This window comes from Balaenoptera acutorostrata, chromosome 7 (assembly GCF_949987535.1).
Source record: "Balaenoptera acutorostrata chromosome 7, mBalAcu1.1, whole genome shotgun sequence".
Taxonomy (NCBI): Eukaryota; Metazoa; Chordata; class Mammalia; order Artiodactyla; family Balaenopteridae; genus Balaenoptera; species Balaenoptera acutorostrata.
In genome coordinates, this window is record NC_080070.1 from 53,934,986 (window position 1) to 53,962,864 (window position 27,879).

The window sequence follows — 27,879 nt, forward strand, 5'->3', positions numbered from 1 at the left end:
GTCTGCTTGGTTCTTGGTTCCCATGAGCAAGTAGCAGAATCCTACAGAATAGGCAGCCCCTGTCTCTGGGCTGTCTTTGTGGGCTGTGGACAATCTAATGAGCAGATCTTTCTATCAGCAAGCCTTCTGTTACAGCTATCCAGACATGGCCAAGGTCATGCCTATTCTTAAAAGCAATGGCTTGGCAATTCTTTGCTCCTTTTTCCTCACTGGGATAATCGTGACCTTCAGGTTTTCCCAGTGTCATTCCTTTGTTCCTCTCTTCTTTCTGCGAGCTGTCATTTATTATTTAATCTTCATAACCATTTGTGAAGAAACTGGGCTCACTGAAGCTGAAGTCTGGACTCTTAACTACTCTGTATCATCATCTGAGCATCAATCCAGATCTTCTTTCCCTCAGACGCCCTGCACACCTCCTGCTTAACCATTCATTTTCACTTGTCTCCACCAACAGGTGTCATCCACACACAAAGATCCTCACAGTTGAGAGATTTGGTGTCTTTTTTTAATGAAAAGGACATATAAAGTGGACCAAAAGTAGGTAACAGAATATTTCCATGAAGAGTCAAGAGAACATATTAAGAGAATCTGTAGAGAAACATCCACTTAGTCACTTAGCTATTTCTCCTTTTTTTTCCCTCAGAAACTCATTGGGTATCATACTATGACCGGCCCCAGATTTCCAGTGAAAATGAGATTTGGATGGAAATTGGATGCAACCTATGTTACACTAATCTTAGTCTTTCTTTGTTCATGTTCATAATAATTATACCCACATCATATTGCCTGGAAACATATTTTATCAGCTTGATCTTTTTTCTTTTTTTTTAATTAGCCTTCCTTCTCTGGTGAACTGAATTGCACTTATATTTGATCATGCCAAACTTGTATTCAGTCCATTAAGGCAATTACTGAACATTTTAGAAATTAGATATCAATGGGGCTGGTATAAAGAAATGGTGGCAGAGGCCAGGAGAGGGAAGAGGTGAGGGAATTATGAAATTGACATCCTGCCCTGGATACATCATTCTACTCTATGTCCGCTCCTGAGAGAGGACAGTTGTTTAGCAGATAGTGATGGATTTGGAGAGTGTATAGCCTGACCACAGGCCCAGGGCAATGATTTTTAAGTGGGCGGTGGTGGTATTAATGGACTCACACTTTCCTGAGGTCAGTAGTTCTCAGCATTGACTGTACAGAATTGTCTGAAGGACTTTTAAAATATACTGATGCCTGAGTCCCACCCAGACAGATTTTGATTTAGTTGGTCTGGTGTGCTGTCTAGGAAGTGGGATTTTTAAAACATCCCCAGATCATTGAAATGTATAGCTGGGTTGAGAACCACTGTTCTAGATGGCTGTATCAGAATCCTGGGGAAAATAAGGGTATGTGTAGTTTTAAAAAATATTTTAAATTATTTCATATGAGACACAATATTTAATTTATTCAAAATTTCAAGTAATATTGGATGGGCCAAAAAGTTCGTTCGGTTTTTTCCATAAGATGGCTCTAGTAGCACTTAGTTGTCTTTAACTGCATTCGAAACAATTTTGTTGGATTGTATTGTGACAGCTGTCGTGTCAGCGAGCATTTAAAAAAAAACTTATCAAAATTGGTGAAGTTTTGTGTAGCCATTTTAATTTTGAAGATGGAAGAAAAAAGCAACATTTCAGCATATTATGCTTTATTATTTCAAGAAAGGTAAAAATGCAACTGAAACGCAAAAAAAGATTTGTGCAGTGTATGGAGAAGGTGCTGTGACTGATAGAACATGTCAAAAGTGGTTTGCGAAGTTTCGTGCTGGAGATTTCTCACTGGATGATGCTCCACGGTCAGGTAGACCAGTTGAAGTTGATAGCAATCAAATCAAGACATTAATTGAGAACGATCAATGTTATACCACGTGGGAGATAGCCGACATACTCAAAATATCCAAATCAAGCATTGAAAATCATTTGCACCAGCTTGGTTATTTGAATCGCTTTGAAGTTTGGGTTCCCCATAAGCAAAAAAAAAACCTTCTTGACCATATTTCCGCATGCGATTCTCTACTGAAACGTAATGAAAATGTTCCCTTTTTAAAACAAATTGCGACAGGCGATGAAAAGTGTATACTGTACAATAACGTGGAACGGGAGAAAGCGTGGGGCAAGTGAAATGAACCACCACCAACCACACCAAAGGCGGGTCTTCATCCAAAGAAGGTGATGTTGCGTATACGGTGGGATTGGAAGGGAGTCCTCTATTACGAGCTCCTTCCAGAAAAACTAAACGATTAATTCCCACAAGTACTGCATCCAGTTAAACCAACTGAAAGCAGCACTCAACAAAAAGCATCCGGAATTAGTCAGCAGAAAACGCATAATCTTCCATCAGGATAACGCAAGACCGCATGCTTCTTTGATGACCAGGCTAAAACTGTTACAGCTTGCCTGGGAAGTTCTGATTCATCTGCTGTATTCACCAGACATTGCACCTTCGGATTTCCTTTTATTTCGGTCTGGACAAAATTCTCTTAATGTAAAAAATTTCAGTTCCCTGGAAGACTGTAAAAGGCACCTGGAACAGTTCTTTGCTCAAAAAGGTAAAAAGTTTTGGGAAGATGGAGTTATGAAGTTGCCTGAAAAATGGCAGAAGGTAGTGGAACGAAAGTGTGAATATGTTGTTCAATAAAGTTCTTGGTGAAAATGAAAAACGTGTCTTTTATTTTTACTTTAAAACCGAAAGAACTTTTTGGCCAGCCCAATATTAAATGAGGATGTGAGGGTTTTTTGTATTGAAAAGTGGCCGTTGTTAAAAACGTTGAGACTCAGGTTTAGAGGAAAAAGAGAACTAAAAATTAGAGTGTTTATTTTATCCATTATGAGACTTCGCATCCACAATCACATAAGTATAGATGAAATTACTGAATCTTTTTCATCTTTGTAGCTCAGAATATGTCTGTTTCCTGCTTTCACAGTGTGAAATTTTGCTTTTCTCTGTTGTGCAGCTATGGGAGACATCCATTTAAGATCAGCTGTTTACATATGATACATCGAAACTGTTTACTTCAACTTTTATAGAAACTCAGCCTCACTGAATCACTGCAAATCTATCTGCTCTTCAAACAACTCCAAAACATCTCTGAATGCCACAGAGGAGAGGAAGCCGAGACTCACATCTGGATACCATTTTCTTTTTGTCATTGGCTTCAGATTTAATTGAACCATGAAAAGAACTACTGAAATGTTACACTATAACATGGAACAACTAAGGTACTGGTATGTTAATGGATAATCCGCATGACAGATATATGTAGAAATATCACTGAAATTAACTCACATGACCCAAATGTAGCAAGTTTCCTAAGGGACAATAGTGGATTCAGAACTTGACATTCTGAAGCACATCCTCATTGTAGACAGTAATGCTATGTGCATGAAGCTTCTGTTTATTGTTTTCCACATTTCAGGAAACAACATCCCATAATAGAAACTAGCATGCAGGGCTAAGGCATATAGGATTTCTTCTGCAGGACTTTAAAGCTTGAGAGGCCAATATCCCATATGCTAACTGTAAACATGTATTTTTCTTTTTTTTCTTTTTTTTTACTTTTCATATTTATATCAGCATACAAGGACAATTGTACATATGTAAACATTTTTAAAATTAAAAAAAAAGCAGCTGTTACACACAACTGTATTTTGCCAGATGCCTAAAAACAATCAGTCACAATCACGTCATCATCATCCATCAAATGGTCTTTAAAGATTATGACCGGATGATGTTGTAAATATAGTGGTCAGGGCTGTATATGTGTCTCCCCATAATCGGTATTTGTCCAAACCATGTGCTATCCCTTTAAAGTGTGCACAGTCTAGAGGCAGTTTTACTGAGTAATTAATTGAACAAGAGAACAAAATGTCCGACAGAACTTAGGGCCTCCACAGCTTGCTTACTGCCTCAAGGCGCTCTGCTGCCAGCTGGCTGCTCCCTGGGAATCCTCCAGGCTGTCCATCTTCCTTCTGGGGGCTACAGCGCCTGCCTCAGTGGCTATTCTTTTTCGGTGCCAGAGCACATCTGCTAGTCTTACCTGGGGGTGCCTGGGAGCCCCACAGCAGTGTGTCCTGCTGAGTTAAACAAATGCACCAAAGACACAGGAGGCCACAGCTGCTGATGCATTGGTAGCTTCCAACTTGCCAATACTCTAACCCTTTGTGGCCTAAACTTTTGTTCTTTAACAAAGCTTTTTAGCCACCCTTATCTGTGACATGAATGACGTGTTTTAATGAAAACAACTTTCACACTGTTTATTGAGGGTATTTATCATCGGTGGGACGTGAGTCCCAGCAGGTCATTCTGCACTGATGTGTAAGTAAGATATGGAAGGTTCTACCAGCTGGGCTGGGAAGCCTCAACAGGTCGCAGAGGGTTCAAAGAAACCTAAAACCCCAAGGGTGCAGCAACTGTGAAGTTATCCAGACAGCTGGCAAGGGGTAGAATCTGATGTTCTGAACTCTCTATTTTTTTAATTCACAGAAAAGTGAGAAATCTATGTTAAATCCCCTTCTTTAAAACCGAAGTTCGATAGCTGTCATCATGCAGCTCTGCCATTCTTAAAGAAAACTTCTCTTGGGAGGCGACCCTAGTGAGCTCAGAAATTAATGGGATCAATCAGATGCTTTGATGTAAAGAGTACTTCTAAATTTTCTAATTTTCTCTCCTTTTTCTTGAGAGGAATGGAATCTGCAGACAAGATTTCAGAAATATCCTCTAAATTTGATCTCTGCCAGTAGTGTTCGAGGACAAAACCCATTTCATCTCCGTGTGTAATCATCTTGGAGGCCCAAACTAAAGGGCCTATTAGAAGGCAGTGTTTTCTCCTCTATGTGTCTATGTCTTCCATAACGGACCTCTCTTCTGAAAGTCTTTGAAAACATTTGAAAAGCAGTTTAATTATCCAAAATGATAAAGTATAAGCAGCAGTTTTCATGACAGGAAGGGATGTGATTGTCGAGACTACAATAAAATGATCCATCAGTCTCAAGTGGGGCGATGTTGCCATATAGCCCAAGCCAAGGACAGGAGGGCAGACAGGTTTAAAGATGTAGCAAATAAAGTGGCTTCTGACCAAGATCACTTTAATGTGCACTGAATGTTTTCTGATATTGAGTGTATAAAAGGCTAATGTTAGAAGGTTTATTTTGACTATAAAAGAGTTATAGATTTGAATGTAAGGTACCTCATGTAAATATGCTTCCTAGTTATGGTTCCACATCCCTCATTTGAAAGAATCCACAAATGATTAGCTATGTAGTCGATGGATCCCTTCACCCTTCTCTCTTTCCTCACCGTCTCAATTATTTTTACATGAAGATTATTATTTCAAGTGAAAAATCATTATTTGTGCCTTTTGGGAGACATGGTTGCTCTAGAGGTATACAGTTTATAGTCATCCCCCTCGATAATAAACTTCATATAGAACTGAATGAAAAGTGTTTTATTTGCAGAGAGACTATGATTTTATGGTACCTTTGGTGTTCTATTCTAGATATCTACTCTAGGAATGTGTAAACATTCTTACAGCCATTTGCCGCATTCTTTGACAAGTTTATAAGTTCAGTGGCTACTTGTGAGAAGCACCTATATGTGAACTCATGGTTGTTGTTCTAGGTGTATTAAATCTAAATATCTATGACTTTTCATCCACTGAGGCAGGGAGAATGGACCCATGGCACTAAATGCAAGCACAGCATTATTATTATTATTAATTTTTTTGAGTATCTATTTTGGAGAGCAACTTTGAGGCCACATAGCAGTTTGTGTATCATGAAACTAATATTTATAGCCCCCAGTCAACTATAGGACTGTTATACTAAGCAGAGAAGAGCAGCTTTTTGGCCTTTGTGTTCCATTGTATGCCTTTTTCCTCTCTTTCTGAAGTTTTGTGCGTAGATTAGACTTCAGATTGACAACTCTGCAGCCTGAGATGTTCCATTTATCCATAGTCGTTACAGTATAGTAAACCCAGATTTAAAGCAACACATATCTCTCCCCTAAGAGTGTCAACAAAGGAGGTGTGGGAAACATGGAGCTATAAAGGAGCTGACTGGTCAGATTAACTGGTCTCTGTGTCCAGCCCCTCATTCTTTAGACAGAAAGTGGCACCCTCCTCTGGGGTCTCCCAGCTGGAAAGTGGCCCCCAGGCCACATGCAATCGGTGGAAAGGAATAAACTCCTCAAACAGTGCAGCACCAGGAGGCCTTTCAATTTGTGGTTGCTGTATTTTTTTAAAGATACCCAGTGCTTTTCCTTAAAATAAAACGTTGACTAATAAAGTAAATGCCAAAGCTATTTTCCAGGTTGATATATAGGTGCTTTATTAAATGATACTACAGTTTCACTCCCCTGCCCACCTCCACACCCCCTGGCTTTAAAAAGGCTTTTAAAATTGTGTTACTGTGTAAAGTCAATCCAGCATAGATTTCTGAACATAAGATTGATAGGGTTTCTAAAAGAAGTCGCTGAAAAGATAAAATCAGGTATTCTGCACACTTCCACAGAAGGACTATTTATGTTTGAATTCCCAAACAGTCTTAACATTTCTCATTTTTTCTGTTGATCCCCTTGCAGATTTGCATAATTTAATCCCGTCTATTGTCTCAGATCTTTTTGTGTCTCCTTTACCTTTTACCTTCTTAGATTTTCTTCTTTAATTTTTATAGTTACCTATGGGCTAGAGGAAATATGCTATTTCTGTTCACTTTCAGTGTTTCAAAATTGTTCATTTATTAATCTCACCCATTCTTCATTTCCTGCTGTCATGTAGTTCTATTTTAACATATATATTTAGTGCTTTAAATATTTCCTTGTGTTATTCGACATGATAATAAATCCTTACGTAAAGAGAAGACTATTTTATTTTACTTTATTTTACTTAAAAAGGAAAGGGAATATACTGGAACTTACTGAGTAGCTTGCCGAGTGTATGGAAAGGGGAGCTGAATAAAGGCAGTGAGGGAAGGAAGGGAAGCGGGCCTGCTGCCCCCGCAGCCTGATAGAACACCGCCCCCTGCTACCAGGACGCCCCCTATGGGCAGCTTTTTTTTTTTTTTTTTTTGGCCAAGCCGCATGAGGGATCTTAGTTCCCCCACGAGAGATCAAACCTGTTCCCCCTGCAATGGAAGCACGGCGTCTTAACCACTGGACCGCCAGGGAAGTCCCTGGGCAGCATATTTTAAGTACAATCGTACCAGTTGGTAAGTTGACATGAATTTTACATGAAACGTTCTGACTCCCATTTGTAGCATAATGTCTACTTTTTTATGCTCCTAATTATTTTTTTTTCTTTCCCGTCTATGTTTCCTCTAAAACTGACACTCAAATACTTCTTTTCTTAAATTGAGTCAAGATGAATTTCTCATTCTATGAGCTTAAAATATATACGAAGCAAACACAGGGCTTAATTGGAGGCTCAAACTTTGAATTTTTCTCCTCTGAGGTATTTTCTGAAGGGCTAAGACTTCTGACTTCGGAGGCAGCAACTTTCCTCCAGCCTGGCAGAGCTAAGAACTTTCCTAAACAGCTTCCCCTGTTTATTGGACCCTGAGGAGCCCAGCTTGCGCTTGTGAAAATCAAATGAGAGGGAACAGCCTATCTGGCTCTGCGTGTGTGTTGGGGTCTGGGCGGGGGGCGGGGTGGGGGGGGCGGGTCGGAGTAGCCACACCTGCTGGGAACCTTCGGCGCATGCTCATAGCATCTGCTCTGTGGGCGGGTGCTTTCAATTCCAAGAGGAATTTTCCACCCCACCTGCAGATGCAGAGCAAACAAAGATGGAGCGGGATCTTAGAAGTCAGGAGTGTTTCTTCTTTGTCCGAGTCCCCCAACTGGAGCATCTTACAGTTCAGTTTATAGGTAGAAACACAAAACATTCGGAAACAACAAAAACCTGCCTAGTATTTTTATCCTTTATATCCATAGCCTGACAAACAGTAAGCATTCTCACTGTGGGTTTGAGAGATGCTTCCAGACCCTTCCTACTTCCAAAGTCGCTCTCTCTTCAGTAGCTGTCAGACCTTTTCTCCTGACTAGGAACTTTCACTGTCATGGAGGTAAGTCACTTCTTCGCCTGAATTGGCACTCGGGGAACCATGGGGGTGTGGAATTAGGGGAGAGAGGCACTTTTAGACTTCCATCGGCATCTGGGCATGGATTATGCAACTTGGGAAGTCACTGAGAGATTGGTTGTCAGGGTGTGTTTCAGGCTGGAGGGGAGATAAGAAACAGCGAGGCTTGGGAGGTCATGGGGCATTTAGCCCTGGATAGGAGCAGAGTGGAGAGTCGCAGGGAGAACTCAGAAGCCAAGCCAGCGGAAGAGCACAGGTCGGCCGCCGGTGGTATGATAGGGAGAGGTGCTGCGTGCCTAGGGCAGACCTGTGTGCTTTGCAGTTTGTGTTGGCTGTGTAAAGCCTCATTGTCTGGTCGTAAGGGGCCAATGCCTGGCGTGGCTGTCCCTGCTGCATTGTTCATAGAACCTGTATCGTACCTGGAGGCGCTTCAAGGCTGGCAGGGGTTTGGCTTAAGGACATCATCATTTCATGCTTTTAGGTGTCCTTGAAATCAAAACCACGGAAAAAGTGTTTGTTTGGTTTTCTTTCTTTTCTGTTTTTCGTTGTTTACAAAAAGGCATACAATGAGTCGAGCAATGTTGAGATAATACGCTTAACACATTCATCAGTACTGTTTTTGAAGAGTTCATGAGTTTTTGAAGAAACGCGCATTTTCCTCTCGTTAAAAAATACATATGCATACAATACTGTACTATACTATGATACGTTTACCTTAGGGCTTAGTCTCTCGTTTTATGAAGTTTCAGATGTGGATTTGTGTTTTGATGGTCAAGCTCTTAAAAAATGCAAAGAGCCCCCAAATCTTTAAACACAGTGGTGCTAAGGTTACACTAGATAACACAATACAGAAAGTGCTGATAGGAATTAATACATTTATTCAGTAATAATACAAGCGTTCTTGTTAAATTATACATGTGTATCACTGCCTGATGAGAAAACCCACTTTTCTAATCCAGTACAAAATCAAACTGTGATTCTACAGCCAGACTTTTTAATGTGTAAAAATGACCCAACATCTTTGTTTTGTATGGAAAACTTTTTTTTTTTACACTAACTTCAAAGATGCTTAGCAAAGGTTTATTCAGAATAATAAGCACGTGCTCCTTTTTTAACTTGCTGGAAGAGACCTGCCTCTCCAATTTAGCATCACAAAAAGACAACTTCTTTTAAAAACTGAGCGTTTTTACCTAAACATAGCAGTTCATATGTTAGCCAGTGTAGGTCTGCACTGATGTTTTCCACATCTATCATCTTCAAGGGGTGATGTCCCATCTACAACTAGTGGAAGACACTGCTTGGGGAAGTGTTAATGGCAGCACCGTTTCACTTTTGGAAACCAGGTAATCAGGTGTATATAGTTTGGCTTCATTTTAACATTATATTCTCTCCGCTACTCTGCACTTCGGGTTCTTAAGCTACTTTAAACATTATTACTGGGTTTTGGCAAACAGCAACTGAAATATACGGCAACTGCTTTCCAGATCAAGTGCGATTTTTTTCATGGCTGTTCAAGTTATAAAGTTGTTATACTGTAGGTAAACAAAATCTTGCTCTTTTTAAAGGTCACTGTAACTTAAGGTTCAAATTTCTGGCACAATTTTATTAGTATTCACTTCTGAAGCTAATAAGGTACCACACTTTTCTACGTTACTCTTATTGTAACATCAATAAAGTGACTTTCAATAAAAGATTTGTTATTTTGATGCATGACTCCCTTTAATCCTACTTTTCTCCCAGTCACTCTTTCTCTTTCAGAAGCTCTGTGGGCATGCTGCTGGGGGTTCTTTCTTTTCTGTTCCACGCGGTTCTAGAATGGACCATCAGCATGGGGAGAAGTACCATGATCCTTTAGTGAAGCCTGAACCCTTACTTTGTTGGACAGTTGCCCCAGCTGGGTGACATATGGAGTCTTCTCTATTTATCCACCTGCCTTATTTCATGAACACTTTCTCCCTCACCCTAATAAGGATCAATTTACTATATTCTGTCCTAGAGCCCAGGCAGTGGTGCTTATTTAATGAGTTCACTTGTGTCAGACTGTAAAGCACTGCACCTTGGATGGGCTCAGTTTAGGTCCATGAATTCACTGCCTAAAGAATTTTTGCACCCGGCCTTTTCATCATCTCCCCAGCAGCCCTTTCATCTACCAGTCTTTACCCCAGCACTTGGAACTTCCTTGCCTTCAGCTCCTAGTCTGCTGAGGAAAAAAGCAGTTCTAAGTAAAGTACTGTTTTAATGTGAGAAAAACAGAAGTCATTGACCAAGGGTTTGTACATTTATTATGAGATTAGAAAAATGGTGATTACATATAGCTCCATTTCTTCACTTTATAGTATTTTAGGCATATAATAATCCACTAAGAGAAACACTGAAACAGTAATACACTCAGCAAAGCAAAAGCAAAGTCTAGTTCAGAGATAGCAGAAGTTCTCGGTCATGTGCCGTTTCGCGGACTGACGGTACCGCCTGGAACATCACGCTGAAGTGGAGTCTAGACTTTTTGGCTCAATAGGAGTGAGAGCTCTGATTAATGAAATATGACTGCTGTGGTGCAAATCTATGCCAACTGTCCCCGGGGAAGCACAGGCCTCTTGCGGCCACGGTCCTATGGAAGTGCTCAGAAAGGGCTGTAAGTACTTTATAATCACAAATCTCTTGACACACCATGATAAAGCATTCATCCCCAAAATTAAATTAAATCTTGAGTTGGGGTGATCTGAGGAACTTAATTCTCCAAATGACTGAAGTATTCAAGTTTGAGCTCACAGCTTTATTATGCTCCAACTAGATGCTCTAAGAAAAGTAGACCAAAAAACAGTTTTGAAGAAGGCGGTGAGGCTGCACCGGATGTATATAATGAGTGAAACAGAACCCACCATAAAACAGAAATAAGGCAACACAAGATTCACTTGTAACGAGGATTTTGGCTGTGTTAAAGAAAGAGGATGGATACGTCATGTTTGTCAAGGGGAAGGAAACTTTATAACTGTAGGACATACTGAAGACCAGGCTGTATGCTTTCAGAAAGAAACAGTGAAAGTAGAAATGGAGGAGATAAGGATATCAATAATTAAAGCTGAATTATTTCCAGAGACATAGTTTTGTAACACTTTAGCACTTACCCCAAAGCAAATTCAGAACCATGACTGATGCAACACAACCTTGGGACCTACCAAAGCAGTCAGATGGTGTAAAAATGGTGCATAACCTTTGGTCAGTAAGGGCCTTCTTCCTTACCACCTGAGTCACCCAGGAAATGACCATTTCCTTACACTATGATTTCCTCAGAGGATCCTGATGAATTTGAAGCCTCCAGGTGCTGGGACTCTGAAGGTGAGTTCCTTGTCTCCTGGTCCTCTGAGCCCCCATTAGTTCTCTTCTGGACAGCTCAGGCTCAAGCCAGGCTTTGTGACCTCACAGACAATATATCTGGAACGAAACCTAGGCTCACCATGAAATTAATAGAAAGCAGGTTGACTCACATTCTGAGATGTAGCCTGAGTGTGACTACATGACAGAAATACATAAGTTAGGGTTTAATAAATATTTGTTAAACGTATATATCTGTGTGTGTGTGTGTGTGTGTGTGTGTGTGTGTGTATGGGGAGAGAGAGAGCGCGCACGCAATATTTGAAAAAAGTTAGTGGAATGAGGCTAAAGATGCTTAGAAAATGTTTTATTTTTCATTCGTTGACAACTAATTGATCATCTGAATGGTTACTCTCACATTGTGCCCTAAAATAAGAGATATTTTGCTGGCAGGGAGACTGATTTCATTGTTTTATCTGTTAAGCTCTTTTGCTAAAAGGAGCAAACCAGGCCAGCTTTAAATTTAAGAAACAGAAACATTATTGGTGCTTATCATGCCAACACTTTTTCATATTCGGACTACCCCAGGAGGCCTGTATTACCTCCTTTCCAAGATGGGGAAATTGAGGCTCTGAGTTTATCTAAAATGATCAAACCACATATTTAGTAAGAGGCACAGCCAGCATTAGAATCCAGACCTTACTAGTACATGGTTTAAAAATTAAAAAAAAAAATGTCTTCCATTATAAATGTAATACTTGCTTGTCAGAGAATATTTGGAAGAGTAGCAGGAAGAGGGAAAATGAGCTCATAATTCTGACTTCCAGTGGAAGCCACATCAACATTTTTGTATACTCTTTCCAGTCCTTTTACTGTGTATATATATATATTGTAACATCTTAATTGGAGTATAATTGCTTTACAATGGTGTGTTAGTTTCTGCTGTATAACAAAGTGAATCAGCTATATGTATACATATATCCCCATATCTCCTCCTCTTGCGTCTCCCTCCCACCCTCCCTATCCCACCCCTCTAGGTGGTCACAAAGCACTGAGCTGATCTCCCTGTGCTATGCGGTTGCTTCCTACTAGCTATCTACTTTACATTTGGTAGTGTATATATGTCCATGCCACTCTCTCACTTCGTCCCAGCTTACCCTTCCCCCTCCCCGTGTCCTCAAGTCCATTCTCTACGTCTGTACTGTGTATATTTTTTAATGTAAGTGTGAACACATGGCATATCAAAATGGATGTATCACCATTTTAAAAATTAGCGTCTTCTGATTTTAAAAGGAAAGCACACACATTATAGAAAACTAGGAAAATACTGAAATGCATAAAGGGAATTAGTCACCTAGAATCCCATTAGCCAAAAATAACCTCAGTTAATATTTTCATATATTCCTTTAGTCTCTTCCTATCAATTTTCTGTTTTACATCGTTGAGCTCATAATGTTCAAGATTTTAAAGTATAGTTAGCAAAGGTCTACATGGGTGATGACAAGAAGGAACCTGATGACAGGAAGTATTTGCCACTCAAATTATTCAACCAGTTTCCATTTATACAGCCATCAAAATACCTGTAAGCCTTTAAGCTTGTGTTAAGTTTCCACTCAGGAGATTCCTGACATGTATTACCAGGTTTGTTTTTTTGTTGTTTTTTTTGCATCCAAGTGGGTCTAAACCATTTACATGACGAGAATACTCCACACATAAAGCTTTCAATACCATGTAAAAGCCCTTCTAAAAGAGGGACAACAACAGCTGTAGTCTGATGAAAAGGTTTTAGTAGCTTACAATGAAAAATACATAATGTGCCTTAAACAATTTGCACACTTAAATTTACATAAAAGGGGCTTAGCAAGAAAATAAGGCATGATTAACAATGGCTCAAGGAAGTTCTAAATGGTGTTTAACTGACCGGATCTGATATTAATAACATTCCAAAGAATATATTATCAAAACTAAAAACTTCAGTTGTACATAAAGCAATAAACCTTTACAACAGCTGTTAAGGAAAAGTGGCTGTGTAAGTTTGCACACAATTACCAAAGGCAAAGAGCAAAGGAGAACTCCAGTCGGAATGAATGTGGATTATCTTCATAGGTCTTCCTCCTGATTTAAACACTCATGACGCACTGAATGAACTGAAAGAGAAAAATCAGCGTTACACTGCAGACCTCAGAACACAGAATACAGCCTAGCTTACTTTCAGGCAGCTTACCTTTTCGTATTCTCATTTGAATTGTGGATTAAAAAAAATCCTTTTCAAAATAGGAGTAAATGATGAGTGGAAAGGTTCATTTTTTGAAGGAAGCAGTCTAATATATAAAACCCAATGGGTTTCGCACATCAAAGCTTCTTACAAGAAGCTGATCTTACCCCAATGGACAAAGAATTATTTAAATTCCAAATAATATCTTACTCTAGACATGGTCATGATCAAAGGCACCTACTCACAAGTAACAGTACAGTTTATACCATTCTATCCCATGGGGAACTTCAGAACTGCAGTCTTACCCCACTATTCTACCAGACCGCCTTTAAAACGGTTTATTCCCTTAAAATCTGCTTTATTAAAATAAATTCTAGCATGCCAGTATATGGATGCACAGAAACAGAATATCTGACCCTTCCCTTGCAAATCAGAAACCTGAGTGTAGAAGCATCAGTATTTGCTGTGAAATGTTTGCTTCACCACCAAACACACAGCAATAGACTCTGCCTTTGCTCTCAGTTTTCTTTTGCATTCTTCCAACACCAGTGAGGCCCTGGGCACTGCTAATTCCTGCAGCATTCCTGCAAGGCCGGGCTGATTACCCCTCTTTCAGGGAAAATGGAACTTGGGTCAGGACTTTCAGAAATTCCTTAAGTGGCCCTTCTGAGGCCAAAGCCTATGCACTTTCTGCTCTACAGGCCACCTCTCCGTCCTTGGAAACAGAGCGGGACTGTGGCCTGAGAAGTTAATGCACAATGAAGAGAACACACCTTTAAGCAGAAGAAATAAACATGTTTACACACAAGCCTTTTTAAAGTGTACTCATAACTGCAGCAGCTGCTAAACAGAAAATATGTGCATTTTTGTATTTTGTCAGTTCCAAATTTACTGAGACTTACATCATCATATGGGAAATTCACAACACCTTGCTGAGCAGTATCCCGTCTTCGAAAGCTGTCTGTAAAACACCACAGTAAAATTTATGAGTTTTTTTTAAGCATCTTATCTGAAATTATAATAGTTAATTATGTTGGCACTGGGTTCAAAATGCAGTAACATTTAAATTGTACAACCAGCCAGCATAAACAAAAGACCAAAGCAAAGAAACCAACTGTACCAACATGAATAGATTTAATATGCAACCAAATAACACAACGTGCAGAAGTTGGCCAACTGTCTTTCTCAACATGGAGCTGGAAGAAAACGCCTCATCCCAAAGTCAGTAAAAGCTGCACTGACTTCCGAGACCATTCCTTAATTGTGATGGAAGCACAGTTTCCGACTTATTAATAACATAGATATTGCTTAATTAGGAAATAGATGGATGGAGTCCTTAATGTGACAAACAGCTGTGCTCAGATATTCCACCCATTTGAGCTCTGTCCTATTAAATGAAAAGGGTTTACTTTAATAAGAAAATCCACCCTCAAATTTGTGTCAGGACGCAAAAAAATCATAAAACCAAATATTAAAAAGGGTAAAAAGCTAAAGAGAGGAACGAAACCAGAAAAAAAATACAAAAGAAAGAGAAAGAATAGAGGGGAGAGAAAAGTAGAGATGATTCATACAGCTACATGTAAGAAGGACATCTGAAGCAGAGACCACCATTTTAAATCTTTCCAACAGGAGGAAACAGGAAAGAGCTACCAATGGGTAATTTCGCTTTTTTCAAGTATTTCACATTCTAGGGAGAAATGACAGAATATTGCTCATACTCTGATCAAAAACATATCAGTTAGCTTGTTATGTTTTGGAACATTTTAGTAAAGTTTAGTTAGGATTTTTTTTGGCCACGCCGCTGGCTTGGGGGATCTTAGTTCCCCGACCAAGGATCGAACCTAGGCCCTCAACAGTGAGAGCATGGAGTCCTCACCACTGGACCACCAGGGAATTTAGTTAGGATTATTTTAACGGCAGGTTGCTTAGTAATGTGAAAAAAATTTCTAAGACAACAGTTATTCTGCCAGACATGCTTAATAGTGATCTCAAAGGACACACCTGTTAGAGCTCGCAGCTTGACGCAGCAGGCGATGTAATCATCGAAGGTGATCTTTCCATTGGTGCTATATCGTTTTGCAATTGAATTCACAGCCTGGGGACTCAACCTAAATCCTGAAAGGAAGAAAAATCATCCAGCAAAAAAAAAAAAAAAATCAAGGATTACAAGAAGACCATTAAAAATAATCAAGCCTCCCCAGATTTTTAGGACTGAGAGGGCTCATTTAAATTATGAATATGCACTACTTCTACAAATAGAAACCACCTTCATGTAGCACTTAGTTTTAGAAATTAAAAAAAAAAAATTACTTCTACCAATGAACAGAGAGGTGGAGTCAGTCATACCCACCCATTGTTGTCAGGGCCTTCTGCAATTCCTGGGGATCCACTGTTCCACTCCTGTCGCTGTCAAAACTGATAAAGTGTTGTCTCCAGCCGTTTAGTACAGCCCAGAGTTCTTTAAACTCGTTGAAACCCATTGTGCCTGACATATCTCTCTGAACTGTAATCAAGGATTAGTGCATCTTTATTTTGCAACATTTTCTAATGATTAAATCAAAGATCAAGGATAAGGGAATTTAATATTCTTTCTGCTGAAAAGGTTAAAAATGGTATACATTCTTTTGGACATGATAGGACAAGAGACTAATGATATAATAAAAAGGGCCTATGGAGAAAAAGCGCTGAGGTACCTATTTCCCCTGGGGAAAAAAGATAATTGATATGATGTGATTACAAGGAAATAACGAGGCCGTTGTGAGCCACCTGTCACAACCAAACTGGGCTGCACTTTCTGGGTGGCCCAGGTTATGCTGCTTGTCCTTCTGTCCGGGGTCCTCTTTAGCCCTGACACTCCCTTGGTAAGCCCTCCCAGACCCACTGTTTTCACTTTTGGAAAATGAGGTGGGATGAAAGAACCATACCATCAGCACTAGCTAAACTAGTCTTACAACTGTGATGTGAAAAATCCCATTGCTTGAAGGCCAGGTTTGAATCATGCAGGGCAATCAATGTCACGGTGAAAAAGCCTCCCTGACTGCTCCGGTTTCTATACTTGTTTGTCTTTGATGCTTCCTCAAATTCTTAAATAACGAATGTTTTACTTACTAAACTTGCTTCCTTTTTCACACCAAATACCATCTTGAAAGCTAATGATTTCGGAAAACTTTTTTGTGGTCATTTGTCACTTTGTGTTTACCGGGTATTAATCCTTAGATGAATTCCTTCAGGAAGGATTGTTTTTTAATCCAGAAAAAAATACTCTAGGCCACAGTCAAGGTAAAGGATACATCCAGCATTGAAACCATAAGCCGGCAAGTCTCCAGGTTAAAAGCTGTTAAATCAAGAAAAGTACATACATATTAATACAATTTCAAAAATTCATATTACATTGGATACGTTCAAATTAATTAGAAATGTGATTATTTATACACTTTTATTTTTATATGCTGCTCAATCTACATGGAACTAAATTCATGGAGCTTTGAAGTAGATTTTTTTTTCCAGCTAGATAGGATTCCATCCAGAACCCAAATTTGATTTTAACAACTTTAATAGAAATCTTTTAAAAAAGTTTTGCATAGTACTGTTAATATTTTTAGGTGTGATTTATGGTTTTGAAATTGGGGGAAAAAAAGTGTCCTTATCTTTAAGAAAAGTATACACTGAAGTTATTTCTAGGTGGAATAAATGTTAAGAGATCTGGAATTTGCTTTAAAAGAACATGGGCAGGATTATAGATAAAACAAGAATGGCAACACATTGATAACTGTTGAAGCTGAGTGATGGGTATACAGGAGTTCACTGTATAATTACCTCTATTTTTGGATAAGCTTAAACTTTTCTCTAACATAGTTTTTAAAAAGTATTATATTCTTTCTTGCCTTTGAAACTGTAATATAGTGAGTTCAACTCACCATAATGAACCACAATGTATTATTATCCACCATGGTGAATGGGAGGGTTGGGTTGCTTTGTTCCTACTCACAATTGACTCTAGCTGGTTTTGCTAGCTCTGAGTCTGATCATTTGTCTTTCTTTGTTTTCCCTTTAATGTCAGACACTGAATGGTCACCTCCTACCCCAAACAGCCTATGGCCTCTTTTCATAGACAATAAGATAAATACGCTTGCTAGAACTGTGTGTTAAACAAGAGCATTCTGGACTAAGACCTGATGACCCACTTAGTGATGGCCACTGTTCAGAAACCTTTTTAGTTTACTTACAGTTCAAGGGTGTTCTGAGGGCATTTCCATACCTCACTTAGACAACCAAGCTAGAATACACTTATTGGTTAATGGCCTACTGGTACTCTAAGCATTAATAAATTTAAAATAAAGAATTCCTTGCACCTTACCAATGACTTTGAGGAAGTATTCTGAGGTACAAAGAAGCTGTAAAACTAGAAGGAAGAAGTGACAAGGGTCACGTGGTCAAAGCTAGCATAAATTTGACAAGTTTGTTAAGATGCACACAGAACGTTTTTTATAGCTGTTACTAGCTTCATTTTTATCTCTAACAAAAGTGAATTTAAAACACAACTAAGCTAACTCTTACTACTGTAATGTCTCCAAACATTACAAACTATAGGTTTTCTACTTTTAATAGATTCCTCTGTTTGGCATATCCCGGAACCCTGAAATAAAAGGTTGGGGACTATTTCTATTTTGGTCCTTCAATCTCCATCTGATCCAGAGACAATTCTCTGAGGTGAGAGGAGGCAACACTTTTCTACACTTTTGAGAAAGAGTTGGTTGGTTTTTCATTCTGATTTTTAAGTTGTGTGGAGGTATGAAGTCTCTCTAGTGGAGACCAGAGGTTCTCAAGCCTTGGGTGCTTATCAGAATCACCCAGAGGCTTTAAAAGATCCTGACACCTGGGCTGCACCACAGAACGATTATTATTTTTTCAGCTTTATTGAGATATTATTGACATATAACATTGTGTAAGTTTAAGGTGTACATTGTAATGATTTTCTATACGTATATACTGCAAAATGATTACCATAATAAGGCTAATTAACACACATCCATCACCTCACATAGCTACCTCTTGTGTGTGTGGTGAGAAGTTTTAAGATGTACTCTCTCAACAACTTTTGTTAAGTATAGTCACCACCACCACAGAACAATTAAATCAGAATCTGACTGTGGGACTCAGGCATTAGTTTTGTGTTTTTTTTTTAAAGCTTCTCAGATGATTCTAGTGAGTAGTCAAGATTGAGACCACTCTTCTACTCAAAGTGTGATTCCTGGACTAGCTGTTATTAATATCACCTGGGAGCTTTTGTTTCTTCTGTTTTTTTCTTTTAGTTTTTCTTTTTGTGGTTTGATGGTGTATGGTCAGGCCACTCAAGATGGCTGTTCTCTTGCTCTGTGTACATCCGCTGCCCGACCAGGGCCTGCGTCACCTCTACCCCACGCACAGGACTGGCCTTCCTACGTACTTGCCCTGGGCCCCAGCTGGTGACTGTTCTTATTGAAGGGGCGGTGAGTGCCCCTCTGCTGGCTTCCCTGGTAATGAATGAGCCCACCTGAGGTAACCCTGCCTTGTAACTGGCAGTCTCCCCTTCCCCTCTGGAGTGAAGCCTGCTGCCATGTCCTGCCGGCCTTCTGCTGCACACGGTGGGGTGCCGCTCCAGGACCTGGCTTCAGACGTGTAAGCTCCCACGTCCGTTAAACCACTGATGTCTCTGTAGCTGACTCCGGGCTCTTTCTTCGGTCTTAAAACTGGGCAAGCGCAGGCCTTGTAACAGATGGTTTTCTTTTGTATTACACTTGTGTTCAGTTCTTTTTGGTTTTTGTGAATCTACTGTATGTTTTTGATTTGTGGTTACCCTGTTTTTCAAGTATGTTAACCCACTACTATATCTAGTTTCTTTAGACTGATAGTCATATAGGCTCAAATACATTCTGAAAAAAAACCACATTTTCTTACTGTCCCCCACATTTTATGATTCTGATGTCCTTTTACATCTTCACGTTTATCCTTTTGCTCTTCATTGCAGTTATCGTTGCTTCCAAAAATATTTTGGGGATTTTTTTTTTTTAATCTGGATACTGGCTTATTTAAATGATTTACTTTCCAATTGTGCTTTTCTCTTTCCTATAGATTCTTGCTTCTTTTCTATTTAGAGAAGCCCTTTCAATATATCTTTTAGGATATGTTTAATATTGCTGTATTCTTTTAGTTTTTGCTTGTCTGAGAAATCCTTTCTCTCTCCTACTCTAAATGATAATCTTGCTGGGTAGAGTATCCTAGTTTGCAGGTTTTTCCCTTTCAAGACTTTGAATATATCATGCCACTCCCTTCCGGCCTGCAAAGCTTCTGTAGAGAAATCAGCAGATGGCCTTATGGGTGTTCCCTTGTAATTAACTCTGTTTTTCCTCACCTGGGAGCTTTTAGAACTGCAGCATCTCAGCCCTTAACATAAACCAACAAAATCAGAATCTGCGCTTTTAACAAGATCCCCAGGGGAAATATATATATATATATATATATATATATATATATATATATATATATAGAGTCACATTAAAGCAGCTGGTTCAACCTGGACCAGCAGGCCCGGAAACCCGTTTAGAGATGCAAATTCTCAGGTCTCACCCCAGATCCTAATGAGAAACGCTAGAGCAGGTCTGGCAATCTGGTTTTAGCAAACCTTCCAGGTGACACTGCAGCTGCTGCAGTGTAAGGACCTCTGCTCCAGAGGGCCTGACAACCACAGGACAGCGCCAACCACAGGACACGGCCAGCTGTGTTTGGATGTAAAGCGAGGCTTCTGGCGGCCAGGAAGCAGCCAGTCCCTGTCTCCCAGGTCTATGAATGACATCATTACCCACTCAGCCCCCGGAGCCAGAAACCTGGGCAAGTCCACAATTCCCTCTCCTTGACACTTGATCACCTTCTGAACAGCCTTAGGACCCATCCAACTCCAGCCCCACTGTCCCACCCCCAGTGTAGTCAGCACTTCTCTCAGCTGTTTGACTCCAAGGGCCACCTAACTGGTATCCCTGACTCCCCACGTTCCCCACACCCATACTCCCCAATTTGGTCTTTCTCGCACAGCCAGGGTAATAGGTGCTCTTCTACTTAAGACCCAGTGGAGGTGTTCCACTGCCCTCAGGATGAAGTCCAAACACCTTAATTGGCATATAAGGTCACACACGTATTTTCTCAGTTCAGCTCCTTTCCTACTGTTCATTCAACCCCGTAAGCTATCTCTGGTCAATTTCTCTCAGTTCCTTGATTGAACCATCCTCCCTCTCATCTCTGGGTACACACTGTTCTATTTGCCCGGCACACAGCTTCCCTACCTCACTCACTTCTTGGTCTGCATCATTTCTGCTCAACTTTCATTTCTCCTCAGTTGAAGTATCGATTCCGCAAGGAAAACTTTCCTGACCTCTGTCTGGGTTACTGGTCCCTCTGATGTGACCCCACAGCTTACAGTAAAAGGTAAACCCGTCACCTACCCCAGCGCTTTGCACCGTGTTCCCCAGGCACTGTTGGCGCTTGCAGACCCCAGCACCTACCACGTGGTAGGTGTCCATTAGAAATGTGTTGGTTGGCCAAATGAATGAACACGTGAGACTGAATTCTCATCCCTATGCAGGAAGCTGTATACCCCTCTCAGAGAGCCTAAGGAGGATATGGTTTTTAAACGGACTCTTCTGATTTTCACTGATACTTAAAAGTAATGTATAATCCCTTAGGTAAATATCAGTCTTTCTTAAGTCAAAATTCAAATATGGGTATATGATTTTTCCATTTTAGGAAGTCTTCCATACTCATTAATTCATCAAATGCCTATTAAATATTCATTATGTGCAGGGCTCAGGGTACCAGGGACATTGGAGATACAAACGTGACACTGGAACCTGGCCCAGCTGACAGTCTGAAGTTAAAGATAAGTCATGTGCACAAGGTAGAGGATGGTAAGCCATAATGGAGGCACCCAAAACTACCAGATGTTGAGGAGAGGCTCCTTCTTGGTAAGAAAGACTTCATAGAAGAAGCAGCAGTTAAGCCAAGTTTTGAACAACAGAAAAGACTGGGGACATCTGGCGACAGCCACGTAGAGCTAGGGACCTGCATAAGCACAGAGAGAAGCAGTGAAGTCCGGACGGGCAAAGGAAGTGGGAGAAATTACCGTTAGATGAGGCTGCTTCACTGAGGAGACGGAATTCCTGCGAGGCTGTCTGGCTTTTGTTTTATATGGGCACCATGGAGCTACTCAGGATTTTTAGAGGAGGAGAGTGACAGGTTAGAGCTCTTCGCCAGGGAGAAGAGAAATCTGGTCCTCTTTTGTGAGAGGACTGAGAAGGGAGGGAATGAGGTAGGCAGTGAACAAAACAGAAAAGTCACCATTCTGGGCAGTTCCAATGAGTTAGAACACTGACGTCTAATAAGTTTGGGTGAGGAGAACCCTTGTTCAATTTTAATAGTATTTTTCTTTCCCCAGAAAGAGCTTTTACTAATGCTAATCCTATTTTAAATAATTTCAAAAGAATCTTTGTTATAATTTTATCTGGACTCTTATCTCCTTTCTCCTGTTCATTCTGCTAAAATACCTCAAACAACTTTTCTTCTGGTGGAAATCCACAATGTAACAGACCTAGCAGGAGAATCCCACCAGCAGTTGTTTCTCTCAACCTTACCACAGAGGAACAACTACTACACTCGAGGAAGAAAGAGCAACTTCCCTCATCAGCGCCACCTCTAGGCATGACTGCTCCCTGTTAAACTGGTTAAGAACGTGCCATAGGTTTCTCTGTCGCCCTTGCCACCCCTGGACCCCGTCCGCACCTTCTGGCTTGGAAGCTGGGTTGGAAAGACCAATGGCTGTATAACTTCTGCGTTACAACACTCACTCTGACATCTCACAACCAAGATGGTTTTGTGGTTCATTACAGCCTCCATAACCAGATGACAGCAAGCAAATTAATTCAATCACATGATCCAGATGATGCAGGATATGTCTTTTCTATAACTCAGTGATCTAAGATCATTAGTGAATGCAGCTTTCTCAAATGACATTTTTAAAAGGACTGCTCTCCAAGGATATACTGCCCACTCTGTTCGATTTGAAAACCGGCCACACCTCTTCTACTGAAAGGGTGTAGAGTAGTAGTCTATGTTGCGACATGGCTCACTTCTGTAAACCCTGCTATTAGACCTTCTTTGTTCACCAGCTCCAATTGCTTGAGGTTAACAACTAACGATTTAAAGGTATTGCCTACAATAGTTTTAAAAAAAAAAAGAAAAATCCCTAATCTAGAAAAGGGCTTCTTTTGTTTAGGACCAGGGTAGATGACAGAAATGCAAAAGGTTCCTCTTTTGTATTAATTCCCACAACTAGGAAATGTTAATTGGATACTGAAGTCATAAAACAAAGGATGATAAGACTGGATATGCAAGTAGTTTAAAAAGAGCCACCTAGTAACTGTGCTATATCAAACGGTCAAAAACGGCCACTACGGGTCCTCAAGTGTGAAGTCTAGTTTGAATGTTGTTGTTTTTTTTTTCTTAAGGGATCTTAGTTCCCAACCAGGGATCGAACCCGGGCCCACCGCAGTGAAAGCACCGAGTCCTAACCACTGGACCGCCAGGGAATTCCCTAGTTTGAGTGTTTTAATTCACAGCTTACTGGGAAGTTGAGGCTTCGATCTGATGTTCTGTCTCAACTAACAACTGGCAGAGAAGGTGGTAGGTCACGTACATTAGCCAAGAGACTATTCTCTATCATGGTCAAGACATGATTTGAAGGGAAGCATGTGGCATGTGTGGGATGCAGCATCTTGGCAGGAGTTCCCTCTCTGCAGCTCATGCAGAGTCAAAAGGCAGGAAGCAGGTGTAAGTACAGGGGCAGTCTGTGAGGAACTGGGGGGTGGCAGGAAGGAGGACTACTCTAAAGAGTTTAGAAATTAGGAAGGGCACGTCTTACTTAGCCTGATGTAGAAAGAGGAAAGACCTGGGGGATGTCAAGGTGAGCGTTCATGCTGCCCGGAGCTGAGACCAGGAGTGCAGAACTGGCTCCTTGAGGACTAGGGGTTGGGGACCAGGCACCGGGGAAAAGGGAGGGTAGGACCAACTACTCAGAACTAGGCATGCAGGACAGGCCACTCTGGGACCAGGTGCACAGGACCAGCCACTCAAAGCCCTAAGTGCCACCAGGCTCAGAGACAGAATAAGCTCTTGGCAAACAGCAGTGAATGTTAGCTCCTATCATTAACGACACCTGACCTGGTGGATTTCATTTCAGCACCTTACCTCATTTTCTGAGGAGGCCACATAGACTGTCATTGGTTTGAATGGTTCCAGATACATGGAACCCAAATCCAAGACACCCACTAAACCGGTGGGTAGTGTGGAATGATTCAGTAAGAACTGTTTTCAAATTAACATTCTGAAATACAAAAGAACCAACCGAATTCAGCTTTTGAAATTCTTAACTTTGCTGGATCAGAAAAGCTCAGATTCCTTGAAGGCTATAATAATCACAAGTAACATCTGAAATATGAAACACAAGAGTATTTCTAGAGACACTTTGGGGCTCCTAACTTACGCTTGTATCCTCCAGCAATGCCCGACTGTGTCAGGCATCTCTGCAATTCATCAGCATCTATTTGGCCATCCTTTAAAAAAAAAAAATAGGAAAAGGAATCACAATCGTGATTTGTACTTTCTAGTTCTTTGTTTACATTCAGTATTCAGTGTAGCAATAATGGTAAAGAAAATGAATATTATCATGCATGAGAGTTTTTTTAAAGGGATGCCTGCCAAAAGTAGAAAGAAAGAAAGACAAATTGTTAAGGCCTCTTCCACAAATGTATAATTAGGGCCATAAACAAAAAATACATTTCTTAATACCTAGGTAAAGTGGGCATTCAATTTCAGGCTTTATTTTAAATAATCATTACACAAGAATTAACCAAGTCTGAAAGCTGCTTACACCTATACTTTAGAGGAAATGATGAAAAGGTATTGGTAATACTAAATTCCCGAATTAGACTTGGCATAAATGTTCTCAGGTATAAGGTTCCTCTTTTAATAAAACAGTGAGGTGAATTCAGTTTCTTCCAGTGAGACATGATATTTTTAAATGTATGAATAAAACTAGTTTCTGTCTTGAACTACTCTCAGTCTGAGCTAGGAATCTGCCAAAGCAAGCGTTTTAAAATAAAATTATGTAGTTGATTAAAAGTCTTATTACTCTTTCTAGCTTGTTTTTTTGTCAGGGTGTGTGGGGAGCAGGGTACACAGATGACATCAGTAAATGAAAAGTCTGGTTCCCACAGAAAGCGTCCTCTGTGATCACCTTTGCTTATGATGTGATGAATTGTTTTTTCTGGATCACGATTATACCTGGGAGACAGGTTCCTCGTGCTTATTCACTGGCTGACCTAGGTCAGAACTAGATAACATGTTATTTTTAGGGATTTTAAAATAAAATACCTCAATCCTCAAGTCCATGACTATTATATGTTCTAGACGAGGGGCATGATCAATAATGTGAAAACCGATGGACATGCTGCTGCAGGCCGGGGCTGCTGAAAGCTAAGCAGGGGGGGTCACTTACATGGCTGCAGGCACAGGCAATCTAAGAATAAGGAGTCTTGAGCTTTGCTGTGTCTTGTGGTTTCAAAGATACTGATCACTAACAGATGAAGCAGATACTTAAGGGGCAGCTCTTTCAGTTTTAGACTCAATTTTCCAGTGTTTCTCAAACGGTATTTCTTAGAGTGCTATTCTAAAAGGTGGTTGTAGGTTGTTATTCCATAATAGTCTAAGGCATTTTCACACTAAGATTGTGTTATTTCTAGCTTTTGATCAAAACAAAGCTAAGCTGAATTCATAAGCACAGACACCCCCTCTGGACATGTTTGGGTTATACCAACAGTCTATTTACCATATACATTCAGTGACCTGGGAGCTGGGGAAGGGGCCTCCCTCAAGATGCACTACCGCCTGTCATATGACTTAGAATGTAAAGAAGTGAATGGTCTTGGGGTGCTGACCTTAATTCTCTCTCTGGGTCAATAGACCACAACACCTAATAAGGACATGGAAGAGCTGACCTAGTAACAGCATCTGCATCAAAGAGGAACTAAACTGTTCAGAAGATTAACTTCCTGATAGTAAGAAAAATATAGTACCTTTCTTATTTTGAAGCTGGTGGGTTTTTACCATAAATACCTATTTCCTAAGGGGGTAACTGATTAACAATCAAACTCTACCCAAAGAAAGTGTCCCCTAGAATCTGGCTACCGAATTACTAGTACCACATGCTTTTAATTGTACAAAAAAGGGTTTAATGTTCAGCAGATCTGGTATTTCTTCTCTGGAAACCACTATGGACCCTGACAATTCAGTTGTAAAGACATCTTTCTACCTTACATTTCTTCAAAGCACACTTATACTAGCCTGTTCTGTTGAATGTGATCCTAATTCAATCACAAGTTTAGCTCTGAATGTAACATAAACACGAGTAACCCTTTGATCTAATTTGTTCTGAATATTCAAAAATAAGTAACTGCCTATGAACTTCTTTCTCTTTTTTTTTTTTTCTTGTGCAGAAGCAAAGGAATTCTTTTCCAGAGGAAAGGCTGTTTTTCTGTGCCACTATAACAAAGGTTAATACAAATGTAGAATCTGACAGTCCTTTAATGTTAAAGGGAAAAGCTAACCTGTCCAGCTACAGCAGCAAAGTAACCATACAGCGGATCCTGAGTTTGTCCGGGAAACGCAGGCCCTCCGGGAGCCCCTCCATACTGTAAGACAGGAAACAAATGCATCATTCCGCTGACCAAGTTTTATTCTTTCACCACTGAGTGCCTCATGCAAAGCCAGGCAATTGCCAGGCCTTCGCTGTCAGTCGTTTGCCACCCGGAACTCTCTACCTGCAATCATTCCTCCCCTTTCTCCCATTCTCACCCCGTTATAATTTAAAAACCGGCAGCTAGGGTCAAAATGAGTAGTCTTGACAGTGACATCAGTGTAAGTGAAGCAACTTTACAAATCCCCGTTAACCCGCAGGCTACTGAGATAAACGCAACCTGGGCATGCAACTTACATTTTTCTAGCGTTTATGGTATTTTTAAAGCGTTTTGAGACAGGTGTAGCCTCGGGAGGGGTGAGGTGTGTCAAGGCGAGGGAACTTTCTCTTTTGGAAACAGTTCCCAAGACGACGCGCATCCCTGACGCAGGGCGAGGCTGCCTTCCTCCCGGAGGTCTTTGACTCTAACGGACTTTCCCTGACTTTCCTGTTTTTCCCACTTTCTTTCAGAGAGGGAGAAGTGGACCCCAGGACCATTCTAGATTAAAATGGCTGTTGCTCTCAGGAAAGGCGGAGAGGAAGGCAACACCCCATGTGCACGATTTCACGCCGCGTATCCGGGAGTCACAGGGTGGGCTTCTTGGGTCAAAACCACCCGTGCCCCGGCCCCGCGCAGCCAGCCGGGGGGAGAAGGGACAGAGGGAAAGTGGGCGCTGGAGACAGAGGCCGGTCGGTAGGGGCCCGGGGCGAGGCGGCTGGCAGGGCGGAGGCGCCCGGGAGCCGCCCCCGCGCAGTCGCCACGTGTGGCCTCTCGGCGCCCCCGGCGTCCAGGGGTCGCACCCCGGCCGCGAGCCCGGGCGGGCAGCACTCACCCCGCCTGCGTAGTAGCCGCCGCCGCCGGCGCCAGGGTGCCCGGGGTACGCCATGCTGCCCTCTGTGCCGCAGCCCTGCGCCTCCCGCCTCCCCGCCGCGGCCGCCTCGGGCCGCACCACCGGAGCCCACGGGGGACGCGCTTCAGGCCCGCCGGCCCTGCCAGGCTCCACTTCCGGCCCGTCGCCCCCTCCTGCGCTCCGCCCGGTCTTTGGTGTTTTATGTACTCAGGCCCTGACGAATCGGAAGTCCGGTAAGTGACTTCAGACCCGCGATACAATTCGCACCGGGGACTCTCCTCCCTTCGAAACGAATGGCACGTTCCGACACTAACCCAGTTCCCGGGGTATTCTTTTTCTCTTCCTGCTTGGACATCTTCTGTTACGCTTTTTATTTTAAATAACTTCACTGGACAGGCCTACGGGCTCTAAGCAGAGTGCGGTATTGGGGGAAGGGGCTGAAGGCTTTAGGGCAGCTCTTAGATGCTTTCGGGGAAAGGAGACCTCGTCGAAAAATCAAAATTTGAAAGCGCCCTCGGGAAACAGGAATAAACTTGAGGAACAGAGAGCTGGGGAGCGTTGGCTGGCGTTTGCACGTAT

The 27,879-nt window shown here is 41.2% G+C and overlaps 2 protein-coding genes across 17 annotated transcripts in view; one reads left to right on the plus strand and one right to left on the minus strand.

Annotated features, from left to right (window-relative positions):
- The window catches only part of ADAM22 (ADAM metallopeptidase domain 22), a 235,815-nt gene extending 228,925 nt beyond the window's left edge, over positions 1 to 6,890 (plus strand). For all 16 annotated transcript variants that reach the window (XM_057550145.1, XM_057550144.1, XM_028163814.2 and 13 more), the window contains one exon: positions 2,990 to 6,890. In XM_057550145.1, the coding sequence (XP_057406128.1) occupies positions 2,990 to 3,010 (21 nt within the window). In that variant the 3' untranslated portion in view covers positions 3,011 to 6,890. The remainder of the gene's footprint in view (positions 1 to 2,989) is intronic.
- A 6,297-nt stretch (positions 6,891 to 13,187) lies between these two features.
- Positions 13,188 to 27,477, minus strand: SRI (sorcin). The gene is made up of 8 exons (XM_007171483.3): positions 27,283 to 27,477; positions 26,322 to 26,405; positions 24,200 to 24,269; positions 16,923 to 16,966; positions 15,983 to 16,130; positions 15,634 to 15,747; positions 14,535 to 14,593; positions 13,188 to 13,564 (listed from the first exon to the last, which is right to left on the minus strand). Exons 1-8 carry the CDS (start codon positions 27,334 to 27,336, stop codon positions 13,538 to 13,540), a joined length of 600 nt encoding a protein of 199 aa, XP_007171545.1. The 5' UTR covers positions 27,337 to 27,477; the 3' UTR covers positions 13,188 to 13,537.
- Positions 27,478 to 27,879: the final 402 nt, after the last annotated feature.